This window comes from Cnephaeus nilssonii, assembly GCF_951640355.1.
Source record: "Cnephaeus nilssonii genome assembly, chromosome: 16".
Classification (NCBI taxonomy): domain Eukaryota; kingdom Metazoa; phylum Chordata; class Mammalia; order Chiroptera; family Vespertilionidae; genus Cnephaeus; species Cnephaeus nilssonii.
In genome coordinates this window covers 4,729,084-4,739,573 of record NC_137087.1, presented here as the reverse complement: position 1 = coordinate 4,739,573, position 10,490 = coordinate 4,729,084, and the positions used below count along the sequence as shown (strand labels likewise).

Below are 10,490 nucleotides of genomic sequence, written 5' to 3'. Positions count from 1 at the left end.
TTGAAAAAGGAAGGGCTAGAGTTAGATGAGTTAAGCTCGCACCATCAGGATTTGATAAGGCTTTGCACTCGTTAATGGTTCCCAGGCACTTTTTGTGGGTGAGAGTCTCCAATTGCTGCCATGATGCTCTTCCAAAGATGGGCTCCTCTCACTATCAGCAGAGACAGGTCCTTACTTGGGCCAGCCAAGGCTCCTCTGGGAGCCTGAGAGATTCTGTTCAGGGGAACCAGCTTTCACTGCAGCATTTTCTAACCTCTTAATCAGCTGTCAAAAATAATATCCAGCAGAAAAAAACACTTGGTGATACAGTTTTAAATGAAATAAAGCAGAATACAGAGAGGCATGTTCATAAGAATATAACTATGCAAACTGTTTGTTTGGCAAATATTTATTGAAGGAATGAAAATACTTCAGAAGAAATATGTTCGCATACAGCCAGAGAAGAGATAACCAACCAAAACCTTTTCATCAATACCCCTTTAAAGCCATATCCCCAGAACTGGAATTCCTAAAGGCCAATGCCTGGTTCCACAGAGGTATCTTCAGGTGCTCCAAGTTTCGGGACAAACTGTTTCTTAGAGCAGAGCTTCCCAAACTTGCATGTCTGTACCACTACCTTGGAGATTTTTATAAAATGCAGATTCTGATTCAAAAGGTCTGGGGTGGGAACACCAAGTTCTGCATGTCTAACAAGCTCTGGGTAATGCTGAGGCTGCTGGTCTTCTGAAGACACTCTGAGCGGCAAGTTCCCAGGGTGCTGGGTAGCCAGGCAATTCCAAGGGTCATTGGGAACCAGGAACAATAGGCAACCATCTAGGCAGGCCGTGCCAACTGAAGCAAGGTGAGAAAAGCAGAGATGACACTTAATAAGGCCTCCACCCACTACCCCAATTCCTAACGCCCAGACCTTCACCAGATGCATAGCCTGGTCCCCTGTCCTCACGTATCTTGGCACCACCTAGAAGAGTAATGTGAAGCAAACTCCAGGCAATTTCATGGGATATAGAGGGGCCTGAGGCCTCCAGTTCCTTGGGGAGTCTGGTCAATGACATCTTGCTGGGATGGGTCCCAAGCCTGGGCTTTGCTGGCAGGTGGTTGCCTGGAACAGCCAGCAGCAGATGGCACCATAGAACAAGCACAAATTGCATCTAAGAAAGTCTCAACAATCTATCCAAAAACTAGGACAAAGTTGAAGAAAGGAACAAAATGGGAGAGTGGCCAAAACCTGGGACAAAACAAACAGTCCCAGGAAGGGAGCTGATGACTCAAAGAGCACTTGTCTTGGGTGTTGGCTGCACAGATTCTTGGTTAGGGGCCAGGCCAGAAAGACAGTCAGATATGACTGTTCCATCTCCTGCTGCCTGGCCCTTTGTCAGTCCCAGGAGCCTAACAGTGAGGCTCCTCTAGAGTTATAGGCACCTGAATACCCTGCCCTGGGAGGCCACGATGGGGCCGGCCACTGTCTATTCTGCTGTCAGGCCCGGTCATCCCATCCAAAGTGGTCCATGAGCAATCTTGACATTTCCGCCTTCTGCAAGGACCAGCGACCTGGTCCACACACAGATGAAGCCTTGGATCCGGCTCAGCGTCCAGAAAACTGCTCCATGACGTCCAAGGTGAGATATTCATCCTCATCACAGCCCTTTCACCATTTTCCTTGGCTGGAGGAAGGGGATCCCCTACTGCTATCAGCCTGTACTCCATCAAGCCAGACTCCAAGAACTCCCTGCCCCTCCCACTGCCGAAAGCCACTGGGAGGCCCAAAGATGTGAGGAGGCTGTGAAATAATCATGACACATCACCTAGAGTAAGTCAGTTCCGTGGTCAGAGTGTGAAATGAAGGAGGCTTGAGTCACTGTAGGCCTCAGCAGTGGCCGACACTGGGGAAGGTCACAGAGTCACTGAACAGCTGTCTTGTCAAGAGAGGTCCTGGGAGGCAAGGACAGGCAGATGATAACATGTGGCTGCAGCAACCTGAGCCCTTCCCGAGCTTGAGCATGACACAGGGCACCAGTCCTCAGCTAAGCAGGCATTTTTCCCATCAGCTTACCATGTAAAGCTTTCTGGAACTCTCTCCCTGTGCCGGGGCCTATCTGGGGCATGGAGGATACAAGCTCTATGACAATGCAGATGTCACCCTTAAGGTCCTCACAATCTTATTAAGGGGAGATACTTACAGGCTTATCTCCATACAAGATGGCAGATGCAGTGAAAGAGAAAAAGGATGGAATAGGATGTGAATCATGTAATTCCTACTGCTCAGGGCTGATTTTCCTACTTCAGAAGACTGTGAGGACGCAAGGCTACCAGAATCTGTTCTCTGTCATTGGGCATGCTAATCAGATAACAGTAACCCTACTGTCTTGCCTCCATAGAATCCTTTACCGCTTAGATCCACAAGTATCGTCTCTCACAGAGGTTAGGGGCTGACCAATCCAGAGCTCTGACTCCATGTGCTCCTTCCCTCACCCCACAGTGACCTTGCAGTCTCATTGGTAGAGGTGGAACCCTGGGTTCCCAGGCCGGACATCTGTTGCTGAGTTACCAGAATGAACCCTGCCTGCTACTTGCAGACCATCTCTGGCTCTGGCATCTGCTCATGCTGTAAGGCACACTGTGACCCGAAGAATCCAGACTCAGAAGTCCCCCAGGAACAAACAGCTGAACCAGCTGAATGTCAGGCTTCACAAGGCAAATAGATGCAAAAATGGGCTCTTGCCAGCCTACCTGGGCCCCTGAAAGCCAGTAATATGGAGTATCACCCTCAGCTTACACAAGCCCACTTAGCAAAGTCAAGGAGCCTGGCATGAGCAAGGCAGGGAGAAGCTCTGGTTCTAGCTAAGTGGGGTTGGTCCTGCAACTGAGCCTCAGAGACACTTTGGAGACTTCCGTGTGTACTGTGGACAGGGGCAGGTGCTCCAACTCCTCCAATGGGGTGCTCTTCTGGCAAGTCAGCACCAGGGCCTTGACCTCCTTTTTGAAGTTGGTGTTGAGAAAGCCGTAGATGAAAGGGTTGACACAGGTGGAGGCCATGGCCAGCAGGTGGCATACCAAGAAGATGAGGTTGCCATGACAAATGGGGATGGCCTCATGGTACCAGTCCTCCAGACTGTTGAACACATGCAGGGGCAGCCAGAGCAGGGCAAAGGCAGCCACCATTGCAACAAGGATCCCATTGATCCGCTTTATCTGCCAAGCCTGTGAGCTGTAGGTGCCCTTGCGGAACACCCGCCTCTGCTTCCGCAGACGCCGGTAGATGCGCACATAGCAGACCAGGATGAAGGCCAGCGGGATGCAGTACTGGCAGAGCAGCAGGAGGGTGGTGTAGATGATGCGGTGGTGGCTCAGTGGCCAGGACTCGGTACAGACCACCTTATCCGCCAGAAATTCCAGAGCCCTGGAATGGTTCTTGTGAAAGACATTCTCCAGAACGCTGTTGGCCAGAAAAGGCAGGGAGAGGAAGCAGGCAATGAGCCAGGTAACCCCAATCCCCAGGTAGGCCTGAGAGACACTGGGCTTCCAGCCTGTTGGGTTGATGATGAGCTGATGCCTCTCTAGGGCCACAAGGACAAGAGAGAGGATGGAGACTGTCACTGACATACACTGGATGAAGGCTGACATCTTGCAAAGGGCCTCGCCAAAGACCCAGTAGTCCATGATGGTATAGATGGCCGTGAGCGGCTGGCAGATAAGGCACATGAGGAAGTCGGAGAAGGCCAGGTTGGCAATGAGCAGGTTGGTAACATTGGCCTTCTCCTTCTGCCTAACCGTCACCCATATCAGGCAGAGGTTGCCCAGGACTCCCACAATGGTCTCGATGCTATAGGAGGTAACAATAAAGACCGTCACGTCTGCCGAATCCTGGCAGTGGTCAGAGAAGTTGTACAGGATGCCCTTTGACTTACTGCTGTTTTGACCCTGTGGGGATCCTGGGAGCAGCAAGGACGGAAAATGAGAGATATTCATGGTGCGTGTGAGAAGATTCCAGGAGGTTCAGTGATGACAGCTGCAAAGCAAAGAGACAAATAGTACTCAGGGATTGTGCCTCCTGTGTGAAATCCAGAAAGGAGCAGGGTTCAGGGAGAGATGTTCGCGGCTGCTTGGTCCTCAAGGCTGGGACTTAGAGGACCTGAGACTCAGAGGTGTATAGCAAGTTGCCCATAGTCACACAGCTAATAAGTTATGGGGTCCAAATTCAAATCCAGATCTGTCTGGTGCCAAAACTTGTTCCAAAACTTGTCTCTGACCTCGGGCCTGGCGGGAGTGTTGATAATAAAAAATATTTGGATTGTTGTATGCAAAGTTCAGGGAGAGAATTGCTCAGGGAGCATGAGTAGAAATCTCCTTGTCAAATTTTATCCAAGTAGGGACAGCATCAATGCCACCGTGTGCTAAGGTCCTTCCATCGCGTGCCATGCCCTGTAGGCATGTCAGGCCCGAGTGTGACACACAGCGCCCCCCTGGCCTCAGCCACTACCTGCCCTGCCAGCCTTGTTTGTGGGATGACACATGGCAAAGTGAAGACTGCCGGGTATGCAAAAGCTGGGTCATCAGCACGCTGGCTCTTCCTGCCCGCCATGCGTACACACCTGCCTGGCCAGGGCCATGGGATGCCCGCCGCTCTCCTTAGGGGCTCCCTCCATGCCCATCTCAAGTCACCTGAAACGGCTTGCAGTTCCCAAATGCACCAGCCTGGCCCACACCTCCATGCCGCGGCACCTGCCCCTTTTCTCTGGAGCCTCCACACTACAAGATAAATTGGAATTTGGACTCCAGAGCCTCCAGGTGGTAACGCCAGATGTTTTGAGATGGAGCGCCACCATATCATGGCACACGCCATGTGACTCACCTTCCTCATAAGTCCTCTAATCCCCACGAATCCCACAAGCAGTTCTCAGCCTTCGGGGAACATCGAATCACATCACTCTGGGGCACGTTGCAGGTGCAGGTTCCGGAGCCCCTTATCAGGAGATGCAGCTGAGTGAGTCTGGAATGGGGCCCAGGAATCTGTATTTTAACAAGTGGCCTGTGTGATTCTGACACTGGGCTTCCAGCCTCTGGGGCTGATGATGAGCTGATGCCTCTCGAGGGCCTCAAGGACAAGCACGTGGTCCGGGGACCCATTTCAATAACACTTTTCACAGAGAAATACTCTCAGATAGTCTTTAAGTCCCACACAATGGTCTCGTCTATTAGTGAGCAGGTATCTGTTCTCCATGATCAAGTGCTAAGTTAGAGCAGTTAGTACAGAGTATGGGCGAAATTAACCAGATGAGTAAAATCTATTTGTCGGCCATCATAAATGTCACTCCCCGTGCATTTGGGGTGGCTTATACAGATGAGTCCCATTTGGCCAGGACAAGTTCAAGGCATGAATCCCACTGCCAGCCCACGGCTTATTTCGGTCACCAAGCCTCAGAGGTAAGAAGATTTTTCTAGCACCACAGTCATCTGGCAAAAAGAGCCATTTGGAACTGGATGTGATAAAATGAGATATACCAGGCCCACATGTAAGGTCTAGTATTAGGGTCAAAAAACCAGCCACGGCTGCCCAAACTGTGGCCGAGGCACTGTGCTGTCAGAGCAGCAAGTGGGACAAAACCCAAGGCCTGGCTGACCGGTCCGAGGCAGGGAGCCAGCCAACGGCTCCACCTGGCCAAGTGCAGCACCGATCAGAGTGGGAGGACCCGATGGGAGGACTCCAGCAAGCTGCCTGCTGCATTCGCTCGGCCACTCAGTAAGCACGTCCAGGCCCCATGCTACACACGGGGCTGCAAACATGGCACAGACATTCGTGCCCGCGGACCAGAGGAACTGACCACTGGAATGCAGATGCACCTCCAAGCCGCATGGCCATCGCCCAAACCAGTGGAACGCAGTGCCTGTGCGCTCTGGACTTAGCTCCCAGGCAGCTCCCAAGGTGGGAATACCTACCTGCAACCGTGGGGGAGGCCTCCGCTGCAGCCTGCCACCCCCTCCCCCCACGCCCCCCACCCACCCCCCGTCAGAGGAAAACTGGTAAATAATGCAACCACTAGCAAACGCTCGGGAGGGCAGAATGGAGGGAGGGACGTCTGCTTTGTTTTCTGAAATTTCAAGCAAACAGCTCCTGTCCCCTCATGCCCCCGGCGCCCAGACACCCCTCGCTCGCCTTACCTCCTCTCCGCGGCTCGCAGGTGAGGCAGCGCCGCGACGTGGCAGGTGCGGACGCGAGGCCGCCTGCGGGAGCCCAAGTCCGCCGAAGGGCGTGGCGCTCCTCCCCGCCCCCGCCGTGCGGCTCGGACCCCGGCGCCCCGCCCCGGAGCGTGAGGCTCCCCTGGCGGACCTCTCGAACCCTGGCCCCAGCTCCTCAACCCCAGGACCCACGGGGCGCGCCGCGTGCCCCTGCCGGCCGGCCGAGGCGCCTTCTGCGTCAAGAGCGGAGCCGCCCTGGCCGTCCGCCTGCCGCCCGCTGCGCTCCCTCCCGCGCAGCCCGCGCCCGGGAACCGCGCCCGCCGGCGACCTGGAACTGCGCGGCGCTCTCCCCGCCACCGGCCGGCCCCTCCCCACACGCACCAAGTGACACCCCCACCCCCCGCCCGCCCCCGGCACCGTCCCTGGCGCCGCTGTGGGAATGGCCGGAGTTGTGAGCGCGGCCCTTTCTGGAATGGCAGCTGCCACTTAGAGCAGGCGTGGACCCTAGGATTCCCCTCTTGGGCATCACCACAGCTCCAGGAAGCGGGCATTTTTCTTCCCGTTTTTCTGATGAAGCCAAGTGAGACGCAGAGCGAGCGCCTTTCCCGGTCACCCCGCTGGCCTGCCATTCTCTGTTGCCCCCGCCCCAGCCCGGCCTGGGTCCACACACAGCGCAAGGTCTGACACAGGAAGGAAGGCATGCACTTGGTGCGACCTCCCTGTGATGGTGGCTGCCCGTGTCTAAAGTGCAGAACGTTTCCTGCCCAAACCACCCAGCCATAGACCCCTGCCCTCTGTGCGCACGCACTGCCGCTCACCGCTCCTCCGGGCCGGGTGCGGGCTGGGCTGTCTGCAGCCTCCGAGGCTTGTGATGCGCCCTGCGAGGCAGGCTGGCACGTGGACATGTTTGAGAACCACTCCCAGGGCAGAGACCTGAGCCCTGGCCCCCAGGGGTCAGAGCACAGCAGAGGAGCTGAGAGGGCTCTCCAGGCGGAAGCACCTGCTCTAATTCCACGCCACACCCACCTGGCAAAGTACGGTCAGCCCATTTCACAGATGAGAAAACTGAGACTCAAAGAAATGAAGTGACTTGTCTCAGCCACCCAGCTTACAGATGGTGGCGCTGAGATTTGAACCCGAAGTCCCAGCTCCTGCTCCCTTCCTAAGCGGGGAAGGGAGCTGCTCAAAGCAGACCTTCCTAGCTGAACCAGCACTGCAGGAGCTCGGGTCAGACCCTCTCTCCGCGTCTGGGGGGAAGGAAAGAGCACCCCCTGGCGGCAGCACCACTGGAGCCAGGGAAGCTCCGCAAGAAAGCCAAGCACACCAGCAAGAAGCTGGGAGGTCTGGGGCCGGGACCGGCCTGGAAGGCCCTGCGGCTGGCCAGGCGGCATGCTGCCCTCTCTGGGACAGGGCTCAGTAGGCTTTTCCTTGCACCACTTCCTGTCCCCATGGGAATGTCCCGCGTAAATCACCTCGGAGGGAAAGGGCGCACTACCCCTCAGGCCTGTTTGGCCCTCAGCAGCTCTCCAGGTCAGTACTCCCCTTGGCCCATGAGAAAGCTGAGGGTCAGGAAAGGGGGTGGCCCCTGTGCTGGCCATGACTGGATTGTCACTACGTTGAGGGCCAGTGTGGTGAGCAGTCACATGCTGGACTTGGGAGCCAGCTCGCCAAGCCTCAGAGTCTCTTCTGTAAAAGGGAGTTAATAATAAAATCCACCTGGAGGGCTTTTATGAGGAGAAGTGAGATGAGATGCGAACAGCTGCTGGCAGAGTCCTGGCAGGAAGCGCATCCTGGAGATCTGGCTGTTGTTATGACGCCTGTGTCCTGTGCGGTCCGCCTCCCCAGCTCGGAGCAGTCCTATCTGTTCTAGGTGGAAACTCTCTGGCTGCACGGCAGGACCCACACCTCTCACCTGAATTCGTCCAACATGGTCCTTACGGCCCCATGTGCTCATCCACGGTGAGCTGCTAAAATCAGCCTGTCTATCTCTCCTTAAGCCCTTCTAGGGCACCTCCCCCAGACGCCTTCCCCTCTAAACTGTAACTTTAGGGAATACCATTGCCTTTCACATGGACTCATTGAGCTCCTTTTCCACTTGGGAAACTACTCATTCCTGGAGACCCAGCCCATAACGCCAGCCCTCTGTGAAAAGTCCCTAACCCTCCATTTGTTCATTTTAAGGGACAATGACAAGTTTGCCCACCACACCGGCAGCTGCCCCGCTTTTCTCCTGCAAGACCCATAGCAATGGAAAACCTGGCCAGCCACTCAGGAAACTCACCCAGTTCCCATCCTTGCAATGGAGAGTCAAAGCATCCCGTACACTAGGAAATCTACAGCACAAGAGGGGTGACTCAGAATAAATAACAACAGTGATTGGCCTTGAAAGAAACTGAAATAACTCCGGGCACAGGAAAGAACTTTAAGAGAGTAGGGAAGTTGTTGATTCCATAAAACAAGAGCACACTGCTAGGAAACAAGAGACCAAGAAAGCAAGAAAGGACCCTTGACAATTAAACATGATTGCTAAAATTTTGTGTTTAACATAGAAAGTGTTTAAGATATATATATATATATATATATATATATATATATATATACATATATATATGAAAAGTGTTTTAGTGGATGGGATGGGAGGACAAGGTAAGGATATGTCTCCAAATATAGAGCAAAAACACAAAAAGATGGAAAACGCAGGAGCAAAAATAAAAGACGTAGATAATGAATGCAAATGATCTATTACCTGATTGATAAAATTTCAAGGAAGGAAGAACCATGAAAAAGAAAGGTAGCAGCCTAAGCAAGGAACAGAATTCAGCCCCAGATAGTCAAATGAGAAACATTAACGGGAAGGTAATGTACAGGGTTAAGGGAAAACATAAGAAATGGTGAGGCCCCCAGAGACTAGAGGCAGTTAGCACCCTACAGCTAGGGTGAAAACTGTCATCAGAGCCAGGGACTGCGATAGTCTGGAGGCATGCCACCATCACCAGACTCCGCACTGAAGCAAGGGAAGTAGGAAAGAAGCATCCAACCCTCTTCCACTTCCAGTCTCCTATGGGTTCCTGTCATTGACCAAATCCACCTGGAATCCAGGCAGCAAAGGCCCATCTAGCATCCTGGGCAAGGAGGCGGGCAGAGAGCAATGCTGGAGGATGGACTCGTGAAGACTATAAAAAAGATCAGCCAGCACAAGAAATTCTCAACAATAAAGGAGCCATTCCCAGGGAAGGAGATTGGAAGGGCCTTCTGGGTGCCGTCCCAGACAGGTAACTGTAAAATTTTAGAACACCAAGGATAGAGAGAAGAGTCTAAAATGATCCACAATTGGCAGGGGGCGGGGGGGGGGGGGAGTTGCATACAAAAAGTAAAGGATGAGAATTGTCAGTAAGCTAGGATGATGGAGGACTATGACATGACATAACGTATTTTAAGGCTCAGGGAAATATACTTTGAACCTAAAACTCTATTCTCAGCTATACTATCATCCAATGTAAGTGCAGAAAAATGATATTTCCATATTTGCAAGAACTCTTTTCATGAACCCAGCATAATTGACGTTAACAGTAAAAACAGAGACATGCGATGAAGGACTGCCCCCTGCACACCAGCTGTCCACTCTGCCAGGATGGAGAGGTGGCAAAAAGTAGATATCTGTCTGCCGGGACTGACCAGCAGACCTGAGCAACAGATGAATGGATTACTCTGACACACATTTCTGTGAAAGAGAGGCTAAGGGACTGCCTGGCTATAGGAACCAGACAGCCCCATTCACCTGCCTCCTTAGGCTTTTATTGTAACAACAGCTTGAACTAAAATTAACCTCTAGACACAATCAGCAGGCTAAGTATCCTTGAGAAAGCACATGCTTCTACAAGGTTGGGTCTAAAGACTAAACAGAGATTCCAGTAAAACACCCAGAGGCTCGGACTTGTTTGGGAAAGTCAAGGCAAGGACTGCTGCCTTCAGCAAGGTCCCCCTAGAGCAGTGATGGTGAACCTATGACACGCGTGTCAGCACTGATACGCGTAGCCATTTCTGATCACACGAGGCCGCTGAGGCGGCCGCATGCCAAGGATGAAACATTTGCTGCTCCTGAGGATGAAACATTTGCGAAATAATGTTTTTTCCTCAAAGTGACACACTACCCGAGTTATGCTCAGTTTTTTGGTGAAGTTTGACACACCAAGCTCAAAAGGTTGCCCATCACTGCCCTAGAGACCCCCGATCTTTCGGAGAATCCTCCTGACAGACTTTCCAACCAAGTCCCAACGCTCCCCCACATCTCCCCCCTTTTTGTTTGGCTGGCTGGA

The 10,490-nt window shown here is 53.1% G+C and overlaps 1 protein-coding gene across 1 annotated transcript; it reads right to left on the bottom strand.

Moving 5' to 3' along the window:
• Positions 1–2,838: 2,838 nt before the first annotated feature.
• On the bottom strand, positions 2,839–3,990 carry LOC307112989 (neuropeptide Y receptor type 4-2-like; the record flags this gene model as incomplete). The annotated part of the gene is made up of 1 exon (XM_079794196.1): positions 2,839–3,990. Exon 1 carries the CDS (start codon positions 3,964–3,966, stop codon positions 2,839–2,841), a length of 1,128 nt encoding a protein of 375 aa, XP_079650322.1. The 5' UTR covers positions 3,967–3,990.
• Between the last annotated feature and the right edge of the window lie 6,500 nt (positions 3,991–10,490).